The following is a 27,672-nucleotide window of genomic DNA, read 5'->3' as shown; positions in this document are numbered from 1 at the left end:
AACGAAATTATAATTTTATCATCATAAAAATATATAATTTAATTCCAACCTCCACAATAAACCTCCATTGATTCAAGTCATTAATTAACATTTAGTACTTTACTTTTTCTTTTTTTTTTCTTTTGGGTCCTATACTCAAAAACTTCCATTGTTCCTATACTATGTTTTAAAATGAAATATTCCTGTTAGTGGAATGGTTCATTAATTTTAGTTGATTTACGAGCCAGGTTGGAGAACTATTGGCTGCCATTTCATTGACAAAAAGAACATTAAGAATCTTAGGATAAAACACTGCAACAGGTAGCAGCAGTAACATGCACCCATGCCATGCATGTTGTCTTCAACCACAACAACACAATCAACCCTACACAGACACCCACAAGGTCAAACACTTAACCTACATGCCTCTTATTTACGCAACACGAAGTAAATAAAAATCAAAGCAAAGCAGCCACAAATTTAAACATTCTACTAAGTTATTGTTAAGGAGGTGGCAAATTCCCACCCCTTGTTGTACCGCCAAGTCCAAGTCCATGTCCATGTCCATGCCCACCTGCCAACCTACTTATACCACCTATTCCGCTATAACCAACACCACCACCAGCTCCGCCGCTGCCACCACCACCTATACCTCCAGCTCCACCGCCTACACCACCGGTATCTGGACAACCACCACCACCACCTAGACCTCCACCTCCACTGCCTACACCACCTGTACCTGGACAACCACCACCACCTAGACCTCCAACTCCGCCCCCGGTCCCACCGCCTAGACCTCCAACTCCGCCACCGGTTCCACCCCCTAAACCACCTAGACCTCCACCTCCGCCACCAGTTCCACCCCCTAACCCACCTAGACCTCCAATTCCACCGCCTAAACCCCCTAGACCACCAATGCCTTTGTAACCACCTATTCCAGCTGCACCACCAATCCCACCAAATTTTCCAATCCCACCAAGACCACCAACCAATGGCAGCCCACCAGCTACCCCAGCATAGCCTCCCACCCCAGCAAACCCACCAACTCCACCGTAAACAAAGTGCTTCTTGTCATCAATGCCATTCCCCATGGGTGATTCCGCCTTGGGTGCATTGGCTTCCATAATTTGTTCCTTCTTGGAGCCATTGAGCCCATTATTGCCTGGCACGTTACGTGCATGACATGCATGCACAGTTAGCAAAACAAAAACAAACAACAAAACACGCAAATTACACATCTCTTGTCTCTCTCTCAAGTTAGCTGGCTAGCTTTGCATGGAATTGCTTTATATATATGTATATGGGGGACAGTTGATACGTAATAAAGGCGATTTGTAGTAAATAAAATAAACAGTCACATTGCTGTCCACAATCTCGAGAAGGGAAATTTTATTGAATTTGGCATCAGATCAGAGAGTTAGGTGAGTTAAAAGAAGAGAAAATTTAAGGATGTTTTATGTTGTGTCATCTAAGAACTGCACTTTCTTTTGTGTTGTGACCAGTGTATACCTTATTCATCACATCTATGAAATTTTTTTAGGTGAAAGTATGATAATAGGGTTAAATGAAAAATTACCCTTAAACTATAACGGTTGTATTAAATTGGTACTTAAACTTAATTACCGTTACGGGGCTTAAGCATCACATGAATCATTAAATTAAGCCGAGAGAGGGGTAAGGAGAGGGACAAGGAGGGAATTTTTTTTATATTAATATAATTATATTTAACTAATATTAATATAAAATTAGAAATTAGAAAAATAATGTGTTCTTTTTCCTTTCAAATTTAGAAAAAAAATTAAATTAATGTTTACGTGAAAGCCCTTGATTGGACAATTTTTTTTCTTAAGAGAGTTAACTTTTGCGGTTAAACGGATAACAATAGTTAAGTTTAAGTACCACATTTGATTAAAAAAAAAGTTTAAATACCACTTTAGAAAAACTGGTATAATTTGGGGGTAATTTTTTAATTAAGCTATAATAGAATTTTAAAATAATCTTTTGTTCGAAGCATGATATGGTATTATAAATTATAATATAATCATTTAATTTAAAAATTTATATTAAAATATAAATACGATAATTATTTAAAATATGAATTATAATATATCGTAATATATATATATATATTTAAAAACGTATTTATATATTTAAATAGCAAATGAAAAGAGAAACAGGAACTTTTCATTTTATTAAGTATAATAAATCTAAAATAAAAACAAACAAAAAATAATTTAAAATTTTCTAAAATAATTTCTTTTTAAACCCTAAAATCTACCCTAAAATAAAAAATAAATGATAAAAATAAAAAAAAATTAGATATGATTTCAAAATAGATCGGATGTATAATTTTTCTCTAAATTCTAAACTAAAATCTACCCTAAAATATAAAATAAATGATAAAAATAAAAACATCCAATATATAATTTTTCTCTAAATCCGTTGACTTTATTGGTGGAGTTGAATGTAAGTGCAACTTTTCTATCCAAAGTTTTCAAAATCTTAGTTTTATCGTTAAAGTTTAGACCAGTTGGATATGTAACCTTCCGATTCTATATAGCTGGAACTTACGAAAGAAAATCCATACATAAATACAAAAATCATTTATTTTTTCGGTACAAAATAAAATCTATTTATATGAATATGAATATATAATGCTACTATCAGTGAAATAAATCATTCCAGTACTTGTATTAATATCTAAGCCATTTGTAAATCTAAACAGAATCCCAACCACTAAAAGCCCGAAAGAAACATCGTGAGTTTGAGTGTCAAACTTTAAATCCAATTCCTTTCATATATGTTATATTTAATTTCTTCCAATATCCTATCATAATAACTTGTGAATTTTATTTGTGTTTGAAAATGTTTTTGATAAAAAATTAAAAGTTAAAATATATTGAAAAGAATAGTTCATTTCAATATGAAATTTACGAGTTTATTATGCTTATAAAAATAAATTTATAAAGTATAATCATGCAATATTGCCCTACTAGATTCATGTTCTTTTCATTATTTCTCAATAAATATGATTTGTTTCATTATCACATTCCTTCATTTTGTTATTAAATTTATTAAAATAAATTATATTAATGTTTCTTGGAAGACTTATCAACCAAGCAACACAAGCAAAATTGAGGCTTGGGGTCAAACTTTTTAAATCCAATGATTAATGTCAACGGTTATACTATACGTTGTTAATAGTAATAGAAATTATCACAAATTAATAAGAAAGAAAATTAAGAACATGTAGATTTTAGGTGGAAAATTCATATCGGGAAAAATTATGGGCAAAGGAGGATAAATTCACTAATGTTGAAAAACAACAAAATACAATAGGTCTTCTGTTACACACGTTTTAAGGGTTAAACAACCTTTTTTATAATCAACGTCTAATAGAAGAAATAAGTTGCACCTCGAACTTTTCAACTCAAGATTCGGATCATACAATTCTAACATCAAGTTTACTTAATTGTTTATTAAAAGTTAATGGTGAATGTTGAGGCCCAATTTTGGCCCAACTTAATACCTAACCCTAGCCCAATACCCAAAAAAAAATTTCTAGGTGTGCCGCCCTACTGTCTGCCACCATAACCCACTCCATAGTTGGCCACCCACCCCCATTTGCTCCACTTGCCTGCAATGGAAAAGACAAATAAATTAAAAAAAAAGAACAAGTTGTAAAAGGTTATATAAAGCCACAATCTCAATGTAAGGAAAGAAGAATTTTTTTTTGGAGCAAATACAAAAAAAAAAGTATTTGACAATTTTTAGATCTAAGCACAAAAGAAAGCAGAGATCCAAGCAACACCAAAGAAATAGGAAAATAAAAATTGAAATATCAAGAATCAAAATCTAAAACAAAAGGTGATATTACATTATTATTATTTTCTTTCTATTTATTTTTTTTCCTTTTTATTTTATTTTCGAATTTGCTTACCTCTACATACAATATATCATAAGGACATAAAAAAAATAAAAAAAGCAAAAAACGTACCTTCGAAAATCCGACCACCACGTGGGGTGGCCGGCGACGGCGGCGACGACGGTGGTCCACGGTGGCGACCGGACTGAAACCTCGCAGGAGCAATGGCCCTTGCAGAGAACAAAAAAGGAAGAAAATAAATTTTTTTTAAAGAGGAGAAGAAATGAACCTAAAAAAATTTTGGGGTTTATATAGGCCACCAAAACGACGTCGTTTTGGGACTGGCCTTAAACACCCAAAATGACGCCGTTTTATTCCATACCTGTGCGACCCGACCCGCCTTACTTGAGATCCACGCGTTTTTGCTATAGTGGGTTATTTGCCAAATAAGTCCTTCCACTTTTAATTCAGTTTGCAATAATTTTTTTTGTTTATCTAAATTTGTACTTAATAATTTGTTTCAGTGCTCAATTTAATCCCTTTTTTATTATTTAACTATTTTACTATTAAATTAGTTAATTTTATTATTTTTGTTATTATTTGCGCTATTATTAGTATTTTTCATGTATATATTATATTGTTGTTATCATTACTATTATTAAATATTCTTATTATTACTATTATTTTTATTCCTTTTATTATTGTTTATTATCAATATTTATTATTATTGCTATTATTGCTATTATATCCTAATTTATATTCGTCTTATCTAATTTTATTTATCTCTTTATATTTATGTTTATATTTTATGTATTATACCTATCTTTATATTTACGCATGAACATTACTATTCTACTATTGCTTTTTTATTATTATTTTCATTGGCATTTTTATTTATTATCATTTCGTATCTTTATTAACATTATTACTATTATTATTTTACTATTCATGTTTTTCTTATCACAATTTTTATAACTTAACGTGCTATTATTACTATTACTTTTATTTTTTATTACCATTATTATTATTGTACTTATATCTATATGTATTTTATTTTAATACCATTATTATTACTACTTCCATTATCTTTTATCTCTAACTATTATGATTTTTACGTACATATTATCATTTATATTATTATTATTATTACTTCTTTGTATTACTATTATTATACATACATATACGTTATTATTTATATTATTACAATTATTATTGTATTTTTATATTCTTTCTATTATGTATTACTCATATATTATCACTACCACTGTCAGTATTTTATTATTATATTTTAATGTATTATTAATGTAACACCCCAATTTTCGGGAATTCTGTGAATGTTGGCATAAGTTTAATTATGTTAGTGGGCCTCTAAAAGGCCCAAGCTTAAGATAGAACCCGATAATTTCAGTTAATTTTTGTTCCATAAGAAAAAGGGGGTGAAATTATGAAATAGAACCTATGTGAAAATGTTTAAAAATGCTATAGGCTAAATGGAAGTGGCCAAATAAATAGGAGTGCAAAATAGGAGGATTTGCATGACAAACCTCCCATTTTACATGAGGTGGCCAGCCATCATGTTATTGTAAACAATATGAGCACTTGATATCCATAATTCATGGTACAAATTGATAATGGGTTAGGTAAATGTTCCATGATAATGGTTTAGGTAAATGTTCCATGATGGGCATTTCATGTCTTTTGTATTAAAGAATTAAATAGATGAAATATGAAATTTTATTAAAAGAAAAAGGGGTAAAAAGAACAAAGTTTTGTCCATCTTTGTTCATCATAGCCTAAAGTTAGAGAAGAGAAAGGAGAGGAGAAAGCTCTTGAATGTTCGGTCACTTGGGGAAGAAAGTTGAAGGTAAGTTCATGGTAGTTTGCTTTTATTTTGAGGTTCATGAGTTCTTCTTGATTCTACCTTAACTCTTGAAGCATATTTTGGTTTTTAGTTGTGTTGTGAGCATTTAGTCATGAATTAAAATGAAGGAAATGGTTGTTGTTTCATGTTCTTTTGATGAAAAATGGAAGATAGGTGAAGTTGAGCCAAACAAATGAGCATGCATGTGCCTTAGATGTTAAAGGGAAAAATCGGCTAACATGTTGTGCTTTAAAATGATGAAATGGAGATTATACTTAAGTAAAATCATAGATATGTGATGATTGATTGGTGATATACATGTTTAAATAACATGCATGCAAGTTATGTGTGAAAGAGTGATTTGGTAATAAATCTGCTTGGGACAGCAGCAGTAATGTGACTTTGGAAAATCACCATAAATTGTGAGAGATGAGTTAGAAGGTGAATAAATTATGTAATTAAAGATTAATGAGTCTAGTTTCAAATGAAATAAACGAGAACATATTTTGAATTTTGTACAATGAGAAATTTGATTTGTAATGAAGAGTGGTCAGATTAGTCAAACAGTGAAACATGGGAAACTTTGAGAAAAATCTGGTATTGATTGGATAAACTAAAAATTCTGAAAATTTTATGGATAGAAGATATATGAGTCTATTTTCAGGGAAAATTAACGGAACTTGATTTGAGTTTCGTAGATCCAGTTATAAATGATTTAGTGACTGTTGCTCAGGAAGACAGCTTGCAGTGAAATTTTGATTATGTGGTAAACATTGACAAAAAATTTGTTAATGAGTTGCTTATTGATTTCTTATAAGCTTACTATGATCTGTAGGTGTGGTTGGCCGAATATTGTAAGGGGTTATACGTAGTTCGTATTTGAATGTTAGATTAATGTGTTAGTAATCCAATTGTAGGCATTTCTTGTGTGGATCTCGTCAGTATATCGTCGCAAATAGGTGTGTAACTAACACCCTCTTTCTTAGTCTGGATCGGCAAAAGTCGAAAAGCCGAAATGCCGAAAACCGGTATTTTGTAGATTTGCGAGTGTGCGAATGCTCGTGAGGTAAATCGATTAATGTTTTTGGTAAGCTGTAAAATTTGGACTGCAAAGTGCATGATTTCTGTGCCCTCGATATTTTTGGGCTTAATGGGCCAAAATTGGAATGATGGGCCAACGGGCCCAATTCGGTAAGAACCCTCGGTACGTGATTCTGTTAGTACGTGAAAAGTAAGAATATGCATGAAAAACCCTACAATAGATAAATTACTGAAATACCTTTAAAAGTGGAAAATTTACAGTTTTACCCCTAGTAGATAAATTACCGAAATACCCCTAGGGTTAAATTGACCTAAATGCATGTTTGACTGTTGTTATTTACTGCATGCCATGTTGTTATTATCTGATGCATGGGATTGGGATATTGACGGAGGAAGTACTGAAAGTGGCTTGTCCACGTACTAGAGGCTTTGCCTCAATTTACTGTTAACTGAGCAGCAAGGCTGCAACTGTGGAGTGTTGGGCTGGGTGGGTTGAGCTATTCCCCACATGGAGTGTAGGGCTGGTACGGGTGGAGTGTAGTGGTTGGTGGGTTGAGTAGTCTCCCCAAATGGGCTTGCATATGTTATTGATGTTGCATGTATTTTGAAATGGGCCTATAGGCGATACTGTTATCTGAATAAGGGGCTAAGGCCCAGTTTATTGTAATCTGAAAAGGGCTCTGGTCCAGTACCACTGTTACCTGAATGGGCTTAGGCCCAATAGGCTTGAGCTGACTTGGGCTTTGAATGGGTTTTCCTTACACACTGAGTTTCCCCAAACTCACCCCTTTTATTTTCATCCACGCAGGAAATCCCCAACCATAGTAGGCTTGGAGTTGTGAGGGAATTCGGAGTGGCCACCCGTTCTGAAAGGTTTGGGTTTTTAAATGTAATAAGGTCACTTAATTATTTTTGATGGTTTTAATATGTATTACTAATATAGGTATTACTTATTTTAACTGTTGAAATTGGATAGCTTTAGGGCGCGTTTTCAAAAAAAGAAAACAACAATTGATTTCAAAATAACACGACAACAAGCAAAGCTTCCGCAATGAAAGTATTTTCCAAAATTAATCACTTTTCCTAAAATGACTTAATCAAATCGGTTTCCTAGAAATATACATGATGTTAAGGTGTGACAATGGCGGTGTGCATGTCTAGGATTGGATCCGAAGGGAGCTTGGTACTTAAGTAGTCCGATAGACTCACCTCCTCTTTTCCGGTTTCCTACCTGGTTCACAGCTTCCATTCACTTTAACCTATAATGAAATTATCTTTTAAAACACTAAGTAGGTTTTTCTGGATCAACAATATAAAATGTTTTGAATGCTTCGATGTGGCATGTAGGATCCGGCCACAACAATATAAATCAAACCATTCATTAAAAACAACCACTTTTACAAGGTGATCCAATCACACCTAAAAAGATTGGTGGCGACTCCTGTTTTCGTTTTTTCTCCAAGTCGATACCCGTTTTTCAACAAAATGGTTATGACAGTGAAATTATATGTATAGAATTGATTTGGAAGAAACAAAGGCAAATTAAACTATAATTATGTAGAAATTGAAGTGGAGAAAGATTTGTTATTTGATACAATAAAATGAGTTGCAATTTGTGTATAATTATTATTCTAATACCTCTTTTAATTTAAACCGGAGATAAATTTTCAATTTTTGTCTTCTCAATCATTAACAATTACAAAAAAAGGTCATAGAGAATCCAAACTATTCCAGTCTCAAAAAATTGCAGCACACAATAAACTCTACCAAAGCCAATAAAATCAACTCTGCAGAAATAAAACAACTCCCATTCTCTTCAACACTCTCACCACCATGCTTTAAAGGTATCCGAATGCTTAACCCTTGCTATTGTCAGTGCAAAAGCCATTTCGTTCCCCATATGTTTTGCTTTCCCAAATGACAGATATGATCTTCTCCCAATTTCAGCAAAAAAATAGAATAACTTTTCCGATCTTGACTCTGTTTCTGAAAGCCATTTAAACCAATTTCAATCAATAATGGACAACATAAGAAGGAATTATAGATAATTATATTGATTTTACATAAAGTAAAATAACTTAGAAATTTTATAATTTTGCTGAGTTGGTGTAGTGATTGATTTGGGAGAAATGTCATTGTGTAAAATAAATTGTTAAATATGAAAATATTAGCAACATCCTTAAAATGTTGTTACGTAATTTAATTTCTACTCACGAATCACAACATGTTTTGTTGGTGCATATTCTTAATAAAATTTACACCGATAAAGCAAATTGTTATTAAACATTAAAATATTAACAACCACCTTAAAATATCGTTACATACTTTAATTTTCTTATTGCTAATTACAACAAAACAATTTTACCATTTACCACATAACAATTTGTAATTAATTACCTAGCAACAATACAATTTATTGTTATGATTTTTTAATCAAATACACATTAATAAAATGAGTTGTTAGGGAATTTAACCCTTTTCACCCTAACCCTAAATTCAATTGAATTTTGAATTATTCTAAATTCAATGTTCAATGGAAAAAATTACTTTATAGCTTCTTTCCAAAATGAAAAGATTAAATTTAATCTTATTTAATCTTTAATTAAATAAAAATAAAAATAATTTATTTTAATATTTTTAATTTAAAACTTAACTTTAATCCTTCAAATTTTATAATCTTATTTTAAGGTCCTTAAATAAAATTTCTTACTTCTTCCCTTCTTGCAAAATAGCTTGTAATTTCCACTGGTGTACAAGGGCAGAAGGCATCACATGAAGATGCTTACAATACATACAACATTCAATTTTTCCAACTTAGAAATGCTTACAATACTTGGGCTCTAATGCATTCTTGGGATACTTGGGATGGTGCAAATATTTGTCCTGGCTTGATATTTCCTGTGGGAGAATTTCCTTTTACGAATACATATAATCTAACAATAAAATTACTTCTTTTTATGAAAATTATATTATAGGTATTTTTTTTACTCCATCTCTCCAACTTTCAAGACATTAAAAAATAATAATGTTTTATGAGATTATTTTTAATTTCTTCCAATATCTTACTATGATAGGCTATGAAATTCATTTAATTGTGAAAAATGTTTTGATAAAAAAATCATTTTTAAAAAGTAGCAAAGAAAAAATGTTTATAAAATTTATGTTGTCTATCATAACCATGAAAATAAATTTATAAACTAAAATCATGCAATATTACCCTACTAATTAATTCATGTTTTCTCCATTATTTCACCTATATGGCATTCCTTCATTTTATCATTGAATTTATTATACATGATATTGATGTTTCAAAGTTCAAATAAAGTTATTGGAAGACTTCTCAGCTAAGCAACAAAAATAAAATTGAGGTTTGTGATCAAATTTTTTAATAAACTTACTTAATTGTGTATGAAAAAAATTAACATAATTAGGAGTAACAAATTTACTCCATGCAATTAAAGGAGTTGTAATTTTTGTATAATTATTATTATTTAATATCTATGAGGCTATTATATTTTACGTTGTTAATGGCAGTAGGAATAATCGCAAAACAATAAGAAAGAAAAATAAAAACATGTAGATTTTATGTGAAAAACCCTTATCGGGAAAAACATGGGTAGATGAGGAGAAACTCAATAATGTTGAAAAAACCACAATACAAGAGGTTTTTGACTACACATATTTTAAGGGTTAAACAACCATGTTATAATCAATGTTTAATAGAAGAAGTATAGTCCTATACGGATTCAACTTGGATCAGGATTTATAGCGGGCTATGGCCTCGGGCCCTCTCTGTTTTATTTATTTAAGAAGTGAGTTGCATCTCAACATTTTCAGGCCGGATCAAACAGGATTCCGGTCACACAACTCTAATACAAGCTTTGTCTAAGTTGAATTATAAACCAATATTTAATTGAAGAAATTAATAATTATATTGATTTTAACTACTTATTAATTTTTTATTCAATTCAATTAGCGTCTACACCACTAAGTCAATTTGAGTTGGTTAATTATATTAAATTAGAAATACTCCCGATGTCACAACGACGAATGACATCGTGATGAGGTGATTCGGAACATTGCAACATGTTTTCGCATAAATCGAATTTTTTTCTAATTAAACTCTAATTATTTTAAGAATATTTCAGTCATATGTACACGAATATTTTCCATAACCATTAGAAGTTGATTCGAGCTAATACAAACATTGCTGGCTACAATGTCTATCATTTTCCCTTCAAACATGGCCACATTTCGGGCCACCCACATCGACCAAACAGCCTCATTTGTAAACTTTGCGCGACTGTTAGGTCTTGAAAGAAAGCAATCATGGTTAGCAAAGCATGGCAGACAGAATGAGTGTAGTACCCCAAACCCGGCCCAGACGTTATGACCGGATCCGACATGCCACATCGAAGCATTCAAAATATTTTCTATTGTTGATCCAGAAAAACTTACTTAGTGTTTTAAAAGATAATTTCATTATAGGTTAAAGTGAATGGAAGTTGTGCACCAGGTAGGAAACCGGAAAAGAGGTGGTGAGTCCATCGGACTGCTTAAGTACCAAGCTCCCTTCGGATCCAATCCTAGACATGTATACCGCCATTGCCACACCTTAACGTCATGGATATTTCTAGGAAACCGATTTGATTAAGTCATTTTTAGGAAAAGTGATTAATTTTGGAAAATACTTTCATTGCGGAAGTTTTGCTTGTTGTCGTGTTATTTTGAAATCAACTGTTGTTTTTGAAAACGCGCCCTAAAGCTATCCAATTTCAACAGTTAAAATAAGTAATACCTATCTTAGTAATACATATTAAAACCATCAAAAATAATTAAGCGGCCTTATTACATTTAAAAAACCCAAAACTTCAAATGTAAATAAAAGGATGTCCAGTTCACCAGAAGAAAATCAAACTTTCAGAACGGGTGGCCACTCCGAATTCCCTCACAGCTCCAAGCCCACTATGGTTGGGGATTTCCTACGTGGATGAAAATAAAAGGGGTGAGTTTGGGGAAACTCAGTGTGTAAGGAAAAACCCATTCAAAGCCCAAGTCAGCTCAAGCCTATTGGGCCTAAGCCCATTCAGGTAACAGTGGTACTGGGCCAGAGCCCTTTTCAGATTACAATAAACTGGGCCTTAGCCCTTTATTCAGATAACAGTATGGCCCATAGGCCCATTTCAAAATACATGCAACATCAGTAAACATATGCAAGCCCATTTGGGGAGACTACTCAACCCACCAACCACTACACTCCACCTGCACCAGCCATACACTCCATGTGGGGAATAGCTCAACCCACCCAGCCCAACACTCCATAGTTGCAGCCTTGCTGCTCAGTTAACAGTAAATTGAGGCAAAGCCTCCAGTACGTGGACAAGCCACTTTCAGTACTTCCTCCGTCAATATCCCAGTCCCATGCATCAGATAATAACAACATGGCATGCAATAAATAACAACAGTCAAACATGCATTTAGGTCAATTTAACCCTAGGGGTATTTTGGTAATTTATCTCCTAAGGGTAAAACTATAAATTTTCTACTTTTAAAGGTATTTCAGTAATTTATCTATTTTAGGGTTTTTCATGCATATTTCTACCTTTCACGTACTACAAAATCACGTACCGAGGGTTCTTGCCGAATTGGGCCCGTTGCCCATCATTCCAATTTTGGCCCATTAAGCCCAAAAATATCGAGGGCACAGAAATCATGCACTTTGCAGTCCAAACATTGCAGCTTACCAAAACATTAATCGATTTACCTCACGAGCATTCGCACACTCGCAAATTTACAAAATATCGGTTTTCGGCATTTCGGATTTTCGACTTTTACCGATCTAGACTAAGAAAGAGGGTGTTAGTTACACACCTGTTTGCGACGATATGCTGACGAGATCCACACACGAATCGCCTACAATTGGATTACTAACACGTTAATCTAACTATTCAAATACAAATTACGTATTAACCCCTTACAATATTCGGCCAACCACACCTACAGATCATAGTAAGCTTATAAGAAATCAATAAGCAACTCATTAACAAATTTTTGTCAATGTTTACCACATAATCATAATTTCACTGCAAGCTGTCTTCCTGAACAACAGTCACTAAATCATTTATAACTAGAGCTACGAAACTCCAAATCAAGTGCCGTTAATTTTCCCTGAAAATAGACTCATATATCTTATATCCATAAAATTTTCAGAATTTTTGGTTTGGCCAATCAATACCAAATTTTTCTCAAAGTTTCGCATGTTTCACTGTTTGACTAATCTGACCACTCTTCATTACGAATCAAATTTCTCATTCTAAAGAATTCAAAATATGTTCTAGTTTATTCCATTTGAAACTAGACTAATTAAGCTTTAATTACATAATTTATGCAGCTTCTAACTCATCTCCCACAATTTATGGTGATTTTCCAAAGTCACGTTACTGCTGCTGTCCCAAGCAGATTTATTACCAAATCACTCTTTCACACCTAACTTGCATGCTTGTTATTTAAACATGTATATCACCAATTAATCATCACATATCTATGATTTTACTTAAGTATAATCTCCATTTCATCATTTTAAAGCACAACATGTTAGCTGATTTTTCCCTTTAACATCTAAGGCACATGCATGCTCATTTGTTTGGCTCAACTTCACCTATCTTCCATTTTTCATCAAAAGAACATGAAACAACAACCATTTCCTTCATTTTAATTCATGACTAAATGCTCACAACACAACTAAAAATCAAAATATACTTCAAGAGTTAAGGTAGAATCAAGAAGAACTCATGAACATCAAGATAGAAGCAAATTACCATGAACTTACCTTCAATTTTCTTCCCCAAGTGACCGAACATTCAAGAGCTTTCTCCTCTCCTTTCTCCTCTCTAACTTTAGGCTATGATGAACAAAGATGGACAAAACTTTGTTCTTTTCACCCCTTTTTCTTTTAATAAAACTTCATATTTCATCCATTTAATTCTTTAATACAAAAGACATGAAATTCTTATCATAAAACATTTACCTAACCCATTATCATGAAACATTTACCTAACCCATTATCATGGAACATTTACCTAACCTATTATCAATTTGTATCAATTTGTACCATAAATTATGGATATCAAGTGTACATTTTGTCTACAACAACATGATGGCTGACCACTTCATGTAAAATGGGAGGTTTGTCATGCAAATCCTCCTATTTTGCACTCCTATTTATTTGGCCATTTCAATTTAGCCTATAGCATTTTTAAACATTTTCACATAGGTTCTATTTCATAATTTCACCCCCTTTTTCTTATGGAACAAAAATTAACTAAAATTGTCGGGTTCTATCTTAAGTTTGGGCTTTCTAGAGGCCCACTAACATAATTAAATCTATGCCAACATTCACAGGATTCCCGAAAATTGGGGCGTTATAATGAGCATTAAGCAACAGATGGATGACAGATTTTCAAGTGAATGCAATGCAATGCAGATAGTGATAGGATGGAACAAAGATTCATTTTAATTATCTGTTTCAAAGGTTGAATTATAGTATTACAAATTAGCTAGTGTTTAATTATTATATCATTACTTAATTCTAGTTGATTTACCAGCCTTTGGAGATATTTGACTGCTATCATCCACAAATCCATTGACATCTTATAAAAGTACATTGATTTGTGACAGATAAAATGCCCCATGTTTCATACATAACATAATCAAAACCACTACTAATATCTCAAAAACAAACTGAAATAGTCATTTTATTAAATATAATAAATTTAAAATGAAAATAAACAAAATTTGTGAAAAAAGTTTCGATAAAAAAATCATTTAAAAAAAATTTGTTTAATATGAAATTGATGTGTTTATTATGATTATGGAAATAATTTTATAAGGTAAAATCATGCAATATTGTCCTACTAAATTCATGTTATCTGCATTATTTCTAAACAAATATGATTTCTTTTCACCTATAACACATTCCTTTGTTTTATTATTAAATTGGAACAAAGGTAATTATGTATACAAAATTAGTTGAATAACCTTTTTAAATATTTTTTATTTTTATGAATTTTTAATAATTTATTTAATTAAACCCCATGAATCAATCGAACTGTACAAATTGATCGAATCAGTAAATCGGTGATTTGACCGGTTTGTCTATTAGTCTAATTCTAAAAACCTTGATTACAATGACATATTTTTTGTTACATAACTATTAAATTAATATTTTATAAATTTTAAAATATTACACTAACCTAATCTTAAAGTATAATTTTAATAATTAAACCTGAATTTTTAAGTATTTTTTAAATATAAAAATATAAGAAAATTTTTTAAAATAAAAATAGAATGATTAAATTCTAAATATTAAAAATAAAATTTTTATTTTTCATTTTTGTTTGTCGGGCGAATCGAATTTTTATATATATTAAAAAAATTGAAGGAACAGAATCTTATAAGCGTTGAGATTGAATACCAACTTTTTTTAATAACCGAATAATTTGATTTTTTTAATATTTTAATATGATTATATATTCCTTTCATATTTAGTATAACTTATTAATAATAATTTTTTTATTTTTAACTATATTTCAATATCTTATATTTTGTATATTTTATCATAATGGTATGATTAAAAAAATATGTATTTATATTCTATTTATCGTATCATTTCTTTGCGTAGCCAAATAATTATCATAAAAAACAAGAGAATATATAATTTTTTGATACATAATAAAGGTATATTTTAAAGGAAAATATCGGATAGTGAAGTTTTTAGATATCACAAATAGAATAAGAGTTTGACAAGTGTCGTATAAAGTACAGTAAAATATTTTTTAAAATAATTATTTAAAAAAACACATAAAATTTAAATTATTTTCAACATCATATACGCAATTTTGAAGGGGTTTTTTTTTTAATTTTGACCGTATTTAGTCAAACTCAAATAGTTTCGTATGTATTTTGATTTGGGTTCATTGTGATTTTTGCAAGTTTTAAAGAAATATTTTTAATTTGTTTGATCAATAATTGAGATTTACAAATAAAAATAAAAATAAATAAGACGTGAAATGAACAACTAACTTTAGAAATTTTAAACCTTTTCTATTTGCTATTCAATCCTTCTTGTATTTATTATTTTTCTTAGATGAAATTAGGTTTTTCGTTTATGAATTATGTTATAGTGATAGCCATCATCCGTCTTGATCTGACCCACTATTTGGTTAAGATCAACCCGACATATTCTTGCTTATGATTATGTAGTTCTCATGCTATGCAGTTCATCTATGAGCTTCACTAACATGCAATTCTTCAACATGTTGGTGAACTCATGTAAGGACGACACGTGTTGATTTTAGAAGAAGATACGTGTTGACATACATGAGACTTATTTATATCTAGCACATTAAATCAAAGGACCATACCTTATAAATACAAGGAAATGGACCCTAAATAAAAAAGGGAGAGAAAACAAATTGTATTTAATTTATAGGTTTAATTTTCATATATTTTTCAACATCACATCACGTGTTAAATTGTATTTAACTTGTTCTCATGGGTCACAACAGACGAGATCCTCTAGGTACAACCAGTGAAAGCATGTATATAAATAAAAATTCATTCTACTTTCTTTGAAAGTAATACTGGTGATAGTCTGTTGTGCTTTTTTTAAAAGTCGCGGTGGTTTCCCTAATTTTAATTTTAGTTTCTTTTCGTTGTTTAATTCTAATATATTTTATTTTAGTTTCTAAGATGATAAGAAAAAGATTGGACCATATGTTAATTGGTTTTGTGCATCACCGAAGCAGAAGGATCTTTTAAACCCTTTAGTATTATCATATTGGTTGATCAAAGTTTTTCCTCAATGTAGTCTAATAGTAACGAGCTTGGATGCACGTGGCACTAGTGTTGTAATTACTGCCAATTTGTTCAGAAGGGATACTACTCTTAAGGTAGTATCCTTTTCACTCTTTTGCTTTCTTGTAGTATTTTAACCATTGTTTATAATCCGTCCTATACCTATACATTAAAGTGAGGGACTAAATTTCCAAATCAAATATAGTACAAGGACGAAAACCATAATTTAACATATTTTTCTATAACGATATACAAAGAATAATCTTAGCAACTAGCCCTAAGACCCAGTCGTTGATTGAATACTTTACTCTTTTTAGCAAATCCCTCCCATACCGAATAGACTGACTTTAAATTTTAAATTTCAGATCTTGACATTTCAGCAGTCATGGATAATTAATTCTCATCTTATGGAGCTCATGGTTGTAATCAATATCAGTCTATAAATAGTAAGCTACAAAACCCCATTGTTGTCCATCATCATCCTATTGCCATTCTCCATACAATTTGAAGATTTGGGTTACTATTAGCATTTGGCCTTAAAATGGCTTTAACTCAGGCAAAGATAGTGCTGCTGTTCATAGCTATGATGGTCCTCATCTGATCTGCTGCAGCTGCTGTTGCCCCTCAGGATTTTATCATCAAACCTTCCAATCTCGGTTAGTTATCAGTTTAACTTGAATTTTGAAATCTCAAAAATAGAATGATCGAATTTCTCGAAATAAAAGTATAGAAACTAAATTCTAAATTTGTGGATATAATTTGCATGTAGGAAGGAAGCTATTAGCAAAGTATTATGGCACTCCCACTGCATATGCTGGTCGTAATGGAGGGGGAAGCTATCCATGCTGTAAATGATAAAGACATTGATCTGTTGGGGAAAAAGATCATCTATGTTGTTTGGAAAATTTTCTTAATAAATGTCGAAGACAAAGGCAGTGTTGAAACCATAAATTCCTTTCACCATACAATATTTATCAAATGAACAGATATCTTTACCATATTGCGTCAATGCGTTGACTTTTTGTCCCCAAAATTTTATTCTTACATGTCTTTACTTATATGAGATGATTATAGGAGATGATGATCAAACCTTTTGTTAAACTTCTATTTAATACGGATTTAAACCATATGATCTTATCTTCCTCCTTTAATATTATATTAGAAAAAAATACAATAAATATTTAAATATGATTAATACGATAGGTTTAATTTACGTGTTGTATTTATTGAGTCATGAAAAAAAAATCATAAAAAATGCAAAGTATTTCTAAGAAAAATTTCCCCAATTCTTACTACTAGTAAAACTAGAAACTAAACAAATGTAAGGAGGTTGGTAGTGGTATGGTGATTACATTTTATCTCTTCACCATGTAATAGAGATTTTGATTCTTGTTCATAGAAATGAAACATATTTTATGATCAATTACCTTTTCGGAAAATACTTATAATGAAGAGATTATTCACTATTGTCGGTAGTGGATAACTTGATTGCAATGAAAAAAATGCATGTGAAGTTGTTCATTTGGGTTAGTCTCTTCATGGGAACTCTATGAAACAATCAAAAGTGGGTATGTATAGTTGGCTAACTATAGAAGATAAATGGCTCATGGGTGATACTTTTCTTTAATTTGAGTCAATGGTGTAATAGGCATTTTGGTCTGGGCCCCAAAAAAATAATAACGAAAGTCAAAGGATGTAATCAGTCGGAAACAAGTTAAAAAATGGCTAAATTGAAAGACAATCATTAAATTGTGGCCAAATAAAAAAGATGGAGAAAGCCAAGGAGTTATCAAAATTCGTTGACTTGGTAAATGGCTAAAAATAGGAAGATATGAATTTTATTTTATTTTATTATTAAATTATTTAAGCTATTTTTAGTAAACCCCGTGTATATAAATAGGAGTATTTTGTTCTTTGAAAGGGAACCAATTATTTTTTATAGGACTTTTGGTATTCTTACTCCAATTTGGAATTAAATTATTCTCTTTTCCTATTTCTATTGGAATTGAATTATTTTCTTTTCCATTTCATTTCAATTTCTTTGTTTTTTTCTAAATTCGTCCGATTGCTTTTAGCTCTTCTGTTTTTTTATTTGTTTTGCAATTAAGTTTTCATTATTCTTAACTTTGGCCCTAAAATTTGTTTTGACTACGTTTTGGTCTTCCTTGAAGCTGTGTGTTTTGGAGGGTGGGGATTATTTCCCTTTTGGTTCCTCCTTGTTATTCGCACGTTCAAATTGGTCCATTTCTTTTATTTATTTCTGATTTGCCCCAGAATTTTGCTTTAAGGTTCGATTTAATCTTTTTTTTTATTTTCGCTATTTTATTATCAAATTAACTAATTTAATATATTATTGCTATTATTTTTTTTTCGCTCAGTAAAAGAGTACATAAGCACATAGTCAGGCAACACTGACAAATGCAACAAAGCTTTTACAATCAGATCATACCCAAACAGCCGGACACATCACCTAAACCAAAAACATCAAGAAACATTACTCAATTCCAAAAAACCTATAACAGTATCTGATCAAAACATATCAGCAGTAACAAACCTCCAGCAGCGTCTTCCTTTGCATACCTGTCACCGTGAGAACAAACCTTGAAAAGCTCACAATATTCATAGACCAAACTCACCACCAAGCCTTAAACAAACAAGGTCTACTCATACCAGTAGAAGCTAAGGCATCTGCCATTTCATTTCCACCCTCCTCAGCAAAAAAAAAATGTTAACTTTCCAGCACAGGCCCTCCTATCAATTTCTGCAAAAACAGAATATTGCGACCAAGGTCTACTTGATTTCTCTAAGATCCAATTAAAAACCTTCCTCGACCCCATCTCAATAATTAGAGAGCATGAAGCCTTCCATCCTATGTCATTAAAAACATCCATAGCTATGATAATTGCTTCCAATTCAGTAGACTCCGTATCACAAGCAACACTCGGACCCGAGAATAGAGCTCTAACAATACCTTCCTCGTCTCTCATTACCCCTCCAACGCCAGATTCACCCTCAAGAGCAGCACCACTTACATCAAATTTCAAGCATCCAAGTGGAGGAGAGCGCCAGCCAGCTGACCCTGAATTAGATAATCCACATCTATACAGACATAACCACCATAATCTCTCTTGAAACCTGCACTCTTCAGTAGCAGCCCTTACCCATAGTAAAGCCCTCATTTTGGAATGGAAAATCAAAGTGTCCATTGTCAACACTTTATTATCAAATATAATCTCATTTCTTGCTAACCAAATCGACCAACAAGATGCAGCGATTGAAGTTAGCCACAAACTTTTACAAGAACCAATAATCTTCGCCTTGAAACATAGCATATAAAATTCCTCAAAGTTGCTAACCGCTAACCATTCGATGTCCCACCAGTTGAATATTCTCTTCCAGAATCCTGCAATAAAATTACAATTAAAAAATACATGATCCGCCCTCTCCAGCTCCCTATTGCACCACGGGCACACGTTCAAGCTGTCATGAATCTTCACCCCCCTTTTAATTAGAAAACCTTTCATAGGGACTCTATCAATGGCCAATAACCAAAGAAAACTCCGCACCCGTGGAGGAACTTTTAGCTTCCATATTTTATCGAAGACAAAGACTGGCCCCTCCCCCTCACCCTTACTCAGAAGCTTGGATAATTGCTTTACTAAGAACTCGCCATCCTTTTCATGATCCCATAAAATCCTATCCTCCACCTCCGGAACCAGAACAACACAACTCACCCTATCGATAAGCCGGCTAAGGATCCCCATCTCCCTATCCAAAAGAGGTCTGACGAAAATATCTTCCCAATTTACATTGCTAAAACCATAGTTTGATGAATAATCAAACACTGAAGCATATTTGAGTTTAGCTAAACGAAAAAGCCTAGGGAAATCCACTTTTAATGGGTCCTTACCGCACCATTTATCCTCCCAAAATAACGTGGTCTTTCCATTCCCAATCTTCCAACTAAAATTTTTATCCCCTAACCATCGTACCACTCTAGCATCCAATGAATTCTCAACAATTCCTCTCCACACCTTTGACATATCTTTTAAATTATTCGCACTGAATCTCCATCGGGCCACATTAGAACCATACTTTGCAAAAATCACTTTATACCACATCGCATTTTTATCTATCATAAAGTGCCATCTCCATTTTGCTAAGAGGGCTTTGTTTTTATGTTTCTATTTCTATTTATTTTGTTATTCTAATACTATTTTTATTTATCTATTTATATTTCTACTATTATTATATTTCTATTTATTATATTTTTATTTCTATTTATATACTAATATTATTTTCATTATTATTTTTCTTATATATGTTTTTCACTCTTGTTATTAACATTCTATTTATTTATCTATTTTTTTACTTTTTTGTTATTATCTATTTTAACTTTTATATAATGCTCATTTCAAATTTTTATACATTATTTACTTTAATATTTTCATATATTATATATTTCAAACTTTTTTTACACATTATATATTTTGAATTGTTTATATATTATTTTTAAAGAGTTTTATATATTATTTTATCTTGAATGGATACTATTTTTTTAAAATTATTTTATATACTTTAGATCGCTTTTATAATCATCCTCATTTTAAAAAAAAACTCTCAAAATAAGAAAATATTTCGTGTTTAGAAATTCGAGAAATCGTGCCCTACCGTGCTGGGTTTCGATTTTTCGTTCAACCGAATAACTGAATATCCTTTTGAAATTTCGTCCATGTTTTCTTAAATTAAAAAGAGGCAATATTTTGTGTTTGGAAATTCGAGAAATCGTGCCCAATCGTGCTGGGTTTCGACTTACCGTTTGACCAGATAGCCAAGTATCCTTTTGAAATTTCAAATGCATGAGTTTTGGAAATTATAAGATGGTCTTGTATCGAGGGTTTGAAATGTTGTGTCCTATCGTGCTGGATATGATATTTTATTCCTTCTAAGCGAGAGAATCTCAATATCCAATTTTAGTTATCCAAACGTTTTAAAGGAATTGTATTTTAAAATCTCTTTCAAATTTTCAATATTAGGACGTTAATTGATCAATACGGTACCAATTTTGGGCGTTGCGAGGGTGCAAATCCTTTCTCGCGTGTAACTGACTCCCGAATCTGTTTTCTAGTTTTTCTTAGACCAAAAACGTTGTTTTAATAAACCGAAATACTTTATTAAAATGATCGATCACAAGGTGACCCGATCACACCTAAACAAAAAGGATTGGTGGTGACTCCATTTTTGTTTTAAAGTTGACCTCCGTTTTTCAAAATAAAAATGGTTTCGACAGATGGATTACTTAGATTTGGGGGATTTCTTTTTAATTTGTTAATTTTTTTGTATTATTTTAGTTAATATTATAAATTTAATGTAATTACATAGTAATTGAAACTTTAATGAAATATTTTTTATGAAAATTGAGAAATAAATCCAATTACTAGTAAATAAAAAAATTGAACTATTAATTTTTTTTAATTTCTTACATGTAAATTTGTTGTATTATTGAATTTTATTAATTTCCTACGTATATGTTATTCAAGTGCTAATTTTCTAGTGATTTAACACTTATTCAATTTGATTACCTTCTCATTTTTCGTAAACTACAATGATTGTCAATTAACGTAAAAGGGTTAAATTTTCAATTTTTATAAAAAAGGGATGAAAATCAAAATTAAACTAATATATTCTCTTGTTTTTCAATTGATAATAGTTGATGTAGCGACGTAAAATTTTTTTAGCTTAGTCGCTAATTAGGGTGTTTGATTGAAAGTTTAAAGACCGATGTTTGATTTCGAAATAAAAGAGAGTCGCCACCGATCTTTTTCTTAGGTGTGATCGGACACCTAATGAATCCTCTTTTTCAAAGAAAAATTTATTTGTGAATAACAAAAAGGCCGAGTTTAGGTCTACGTCAAAATTCGGAGAAAAATTAGGGTTCGGGAGTCGGTTACGCGCGAGAAAGGTATTAGCACCCTCGCAATGCCCAAAATTGGTATCTTGTTAAACACGTGTTGTCTTGATTTTCAAAAATACTAACTCAATTTGAAATTTAATAGTGATCCGATTGAAAAGACGATAAATTTTAGTTTTTCAGTTTTTGGAAGGGTGTTCCGTTTTTAACACGAGCTGGCAAATTTCATCCAACATAGCGATGAAATCTATGGCTTAATGTTAAATCAGTACATTATCTTATTTATTAAAATTGATTAGAAAACACGAATATTATTTTTTAGTAATGCAAAGCAATATTGATAAAAATAAATGAATGAAAGAACTAGAAATATATTGAAGCAAATAATAAATGTGATAATGATTTTAAAAACAATAAAGATATATGCGATATTACACGTAATGCTAGAATTAAATATGAAATGGAAACAACGAATATATATACACAATAATGATATTAAGAGTATGTACGTAATATATATATATGAATAGTGATAATGTTAGAAATATACTATATACAGTGTTTGAAATATATGCCTAAGATAATAAAATATAGTTAGTAATGTTAAAATATATATACAATATATACATATATATGTAAAATAAATATTAAACAATATATGTACGTGACATATATGAAAAATGTATATATAATATTAAAATAATACAATAAGTGATAATACTGAAAATAATAGGTATAATAATAAATAAAATGAGGTACGAAAATAATACTATATATAAAATATGTATGTAAGAATAATAAAATATATGTAATAATATTAATAATAAATATAGTAGGAATAAAATAAATGTAATAATAATATATACACAATATGGTATTAAAAATATACATACACATATAATAGTATTTAAGAATATATATAAGATGATATGGAAATATGTACATAGAATAGTATATAAAAAGTATAACTAATAATATTGAAAATATATACATGATATATATAACACATATATGATATATACATATACATTAGAAATGATAACAATATAAATGAATTTATTAAGAAGCTACATAGATGCGTACGTATATGGGTATAAATAATAAGGATATTAGAAATACTTAATATATAATATTTGAAATATACATAAAGTAGTAAAAATATGTATAACTAGTATGAAAAATATATATACATGATAATATGCAAAAATATAATATGGTATTAGAAATATATACATGATAAAAATACAACACTAAAAAGGTATATATATACATAATATATAAAAATGCATAAATAATATAATGTTAAAATATTTACATAATATATACATACGTAATTATAATGTTGGAAACATCTATTAATAAGGTCACATAAATATGTACCTATATATATGTATTAAAAAAATACATAACGATATTAAAAATACGTACATAGTATATATATACATATAATATAGTTATTAAGAAAATACATACACTATATAGTATTAAGAATATACACAATATATAGGGTATTAAAAAATATAGTATTAAAAAACATAATATATACATTTACATATAAAATATACACTATCATTAATACTAATAATAAATATAGTAATAATAACAAAAAAACAAATATAATATAATAAAAATATTAAAATAAAGTGATTAAAAATAATACCATGTATAAGTATATATATAATATAACATACACTAATATTGTATATAATAATAATAATACTAGCAATAATAATAAGATATAAAAAAATATAATATAATAATAATGTTAAAAATAGAGTAATAAATATTAATAGAGAAAATAACAAAGATAATAGTAATATAATAGTAAAAAATGTAATATTAAAAAATAATACTAAATATAACATAATAATAATATAAAATAATAATAATGATAATAGTAATAATATAAAAAATAGCAATATATAATAAAAACTTAATCTAATATAAAAGAAGTGAGAATAAACAAAAAAGGATTAAAAAAATTAACAACAGAATTCTGGGGTGGATTTGCAAATAAAAAAAAGGAAGGGCTTATTAGAACACGCATGAAAACAGTGAGGGCCAAAAGAGCAATTTTCCAACGCCTTTAAAACGGTGCGCATCATGGGGGATCAATTTGAGAACCATAACGAATTTCAAGGCCAATTTATAAATAAATATAAACTTGATTTAAAATGTAACACCCCAAACCCGGCCCAGACGTTATGACCAGATCCGACATGCCACATTGAAGCGTTTAAAACATTTTATATTGTTGGTCCAGAAAAACTTACTTAATGTTTTAAAAGATAATTTCATTATAGGTTAAAGTGAATGGAAGCTGTGCACCAGGTAGAAAACCGGAAAAGAGGTGGTGAGTCCATCGGACTGCTTAAGTACCAAGCTCCCTTCGGATCCAATCCTAGACATGCATACCACCATTGCCACACCTTAACGTCATGGATATTTCTAGAAAACTGATTTGATTAAGTCATTTTTAGGAAAAGTGATTAATTTTGGAAAATACTTTCATTGCGGAAGCTTTGTTTGTTGTCGTGTTATTTTGAAATCAATTGTTATTTTTGAAAACGCGCCCTAAAGCTATCCAATTTCAACAGTTAAAATAAGTAATACCTATCTTAGTAATACATATTAAAACCATCAAAAATAATTAAGCGGCCTTATTACATTTAAAAACCCAAAACTTCAAACGTAAATAAAAGGATGTCCAGTTCACCAGAAGAAAATCAAACTTTCAAAACGGGTGGCCACTCCGAATTCCCTCACAGCTCCAAGCCCACTATGGTTGGGGATTTCCTGCGTGGATGAAAATAAAAGGGGTGAGTTTGGGGAAACTCAGTGTGTAAGGAAAATCCATTCAAAGCCCAAGTCAGCTCAAGCCTATTGGGCCTAAGCCCATTCAGGTAACAGTGTTACTGGACTAGAGCCCTTTTCAGATTACAATAAACTGGGCCTTAGCCCTTTATTCAGATAACAGTATGGCCTATAGGCCCATTTCAAAATACATGCAACATCAATAACATATGTAAGCCCATTTGGGGAGACTACTCAACCCACCAACCACTACACTCCACCCGTACCAGCCCTACACTCCATGTGGGGAATAGCTCAACCCACCCAGCCCAACACTCCACAGTTGCAGCCTTGCTGCTCAGTTAACAGTAAATTGAGGCAAAGCCTCCAGTACGTGGACAAGCTACTTTCAGTACTTCCTCCGTCAATATCCCAATCCCATGCATCAAATAATAACAACATAGCATGCAGTAAATAACAACAGTCAAATATGCATTTAAATCAATTTAACCCTAGGGGTATTTCGGTAATTTATCTTCTAGGGGTAAAACTGTAAATTTTCCACTTTTAAAGGTATTTCAGTAATTTATCTATTTTATGGTTTTTCATGCATATTCTTACTTTTCACGTACTAACAGAATCACGTACCGAGGGTTCTTACCGAATTGGGTCAGTTGGCCCATCATTCTAGTATTGGCCCATTAAGCCCAAAAATATCAAGGGCACAGAAATCATGCACTTTGCAGTCCAAATTTTGCAGCTTACCAAAAACATTAATCGATTTACCTCACGAGTATTCGCACACTCGCAAATCTACAAAATACCGGTTTTCGACATTTCGGCTTTTCGACTTTTGCCGATCCAGACTAAGAAAGAGGGTGTTAGTTACACACCTGTTTGCGACGATATGCTGACGAGATCCACACACGAACCGCCTACAATTGGATTACTAACACGTTAATCTAACTATTCAAACACAAACTACGTATTAACCCCTTACAATATTCGGCCAACCACACCTACAGATCATAGTAAACTTATAAGAAATCAATAAGCAACTCATTAACAAATTTTTGTCAATGTTTACCACATAATCATAATTTCACTGCAAGCTGTCTTCCTGAGCAACAGTCACTAAATTATTTATAACTGGAGCTACGAAACTCCAAATCAAGTGCCGTTAATTTTCCCTGAAAATAGACTCATATATCTTCTATCCATAAAATTTTCAGAATTTTTTACATGGCCAATCAATACCAGATTTTTCTTAAAGTTTCCCATGTTTCACTGTTTGACTAATCTGACCACTTTTCATTACGAATCAAATTTCTCATTGTAAAGAATTCAAAATATGTTCTCGTTTATTCCATTTAAAACTAGACTTATTAAGATTTAATTACATAATTTATGCAGCTTCTAACTCATCTCCCACAATTTATGGTGATTTTCCAAAGTCACGTTACTGCTGCTGTCCCAAGCAGATTTATTACCAAATCACTCTTTCACACCTAACTTGCATGCTTGTTATTTAAACATGTATATCACCAATCAATCATCACATATCTATGATTTTACTTAAGTATAATCTCCATTTCATCATTTCAAAGCACAACATGTTAGCCGATTTTTCCCCTTAGCATCTAAGGCATATGCATCCTCATTTGTTTGGCTCAACTTCACCTATCTTCCATTTTTCATCAAAAGAACATGAAACAACAATCATTTCCTTCATTTTAATTCATGACTAAATGCTCACAACACAACTAAAAACCAAAATATGCTTCAAGAGTTAAGGTAGAATCAAGAAGAACTCATGAACATCAAGATAGAAGTAAACTACCATGAACTTACCTTCAATTTTCTTCCCCAAGTGACCGAACATTCAAGAGCTTTCTCCTCTCCTTTCTCTTCTCTAACTTTAGGCGATGATGAACAAAGATGGACAAAACTTTGTTCTTTTCACCCCCTTTTTTTTAATAAAATGTCATATTTCATCCATTTAATTCTTTAATACAAAAGACATGAAATTCTCATCATGGAACATTTACCTAAACCATTATCATGGAACATTTACCTAACCCATTATAATAGAATATTTACCTAATCCATTATCATGAAACATTTACCTAACCCATTATCAATTTGTATCAATTTGTACCATAAATTATGGATATCAAGTGCTCATATTGTTTACAACAACATGATGGCTGGCCACTTCATGTAAAATGGGAGGTTTGTCATGCAAATCCTCCTATTTTGCACTCCTATTTATTTGGCCACTTCAATTTAGCCTATAGCATTTTCAAACATTTTCACATAGGTTCTATTTCATAATTTCACCCCCTTTTTTCTTATGGAACAAAAATT

General features: G+C 31.0%; 1 protein-coding gene and 1 long non-coding RNA gene across 2 annotated transcripts; one reads left to right on the top strand and one right to left on the bottom strand.

The window, feature by feature from the left end:
- Positions 1-228: 228 nt before the first annotated feature.
- On the bottom strand, positions 229-1,261 carry LOC107957053 (glycine-rich protein 23). Its single transcript, XM_016892482.2, has one exon. The coding sequence runs from the start codon at positions 1,215-1,217 to the stop codon at positions 483-485; it is 735 nt and encodes a 244-aa protein (XP_016747971.2). The 5' UTR covers positions 1,218-1,261; the 3' UTR covers positions 229-482.
- A 15,635-nt stretch (positions 1,262-16,896) lies between these two features.
- Positions 16,897-17,738, top strand: LOC107961140 (uncharacterized). Its single transcript, XR_001701192.2, has 2 exons — positions 16,897-17,257; positions 17,371-17,738. It is a non-coding gene; the product is annotated as an uncharacterized lncRNA (long non-coding RNA).
- Positions 17,739-27,672: the final 9,934 nt, after the last annotated feature.

This window comes from Gossypium hirsutum, chromosome A02 (genome assembly GCF_007990345.1).
Source record: "Gossypium hirsutum isolate 1008001.06 chromosome A02, Gossypium_hirsutum_v2.1, whole genome shotgun sequence".
Classification (NCBI taxonomy): domain Eukaryota; kingdom Viridiplantae; phylum Streptophyta; class Magnoliopsida; order Malvales; family Malvaceae; genus Gossypium; species Gossypium hirsutum.
The sequence above is the reverse complement of the archived record's forward strand: the minus strand, read 5'-3'. Positions and strand labels throughout refer to the sequence as shown.

Bases quoted from the DNA above. Each gene is read 5' to 3' on its own strand.
- LOC107957053 (XM_016892482.2), bottom strand. From the start codon at position 1,217: ATGTGTAATTTGCGTGTTTTGTTGTTTGTTTTTGTTTTGCTAACTGTG.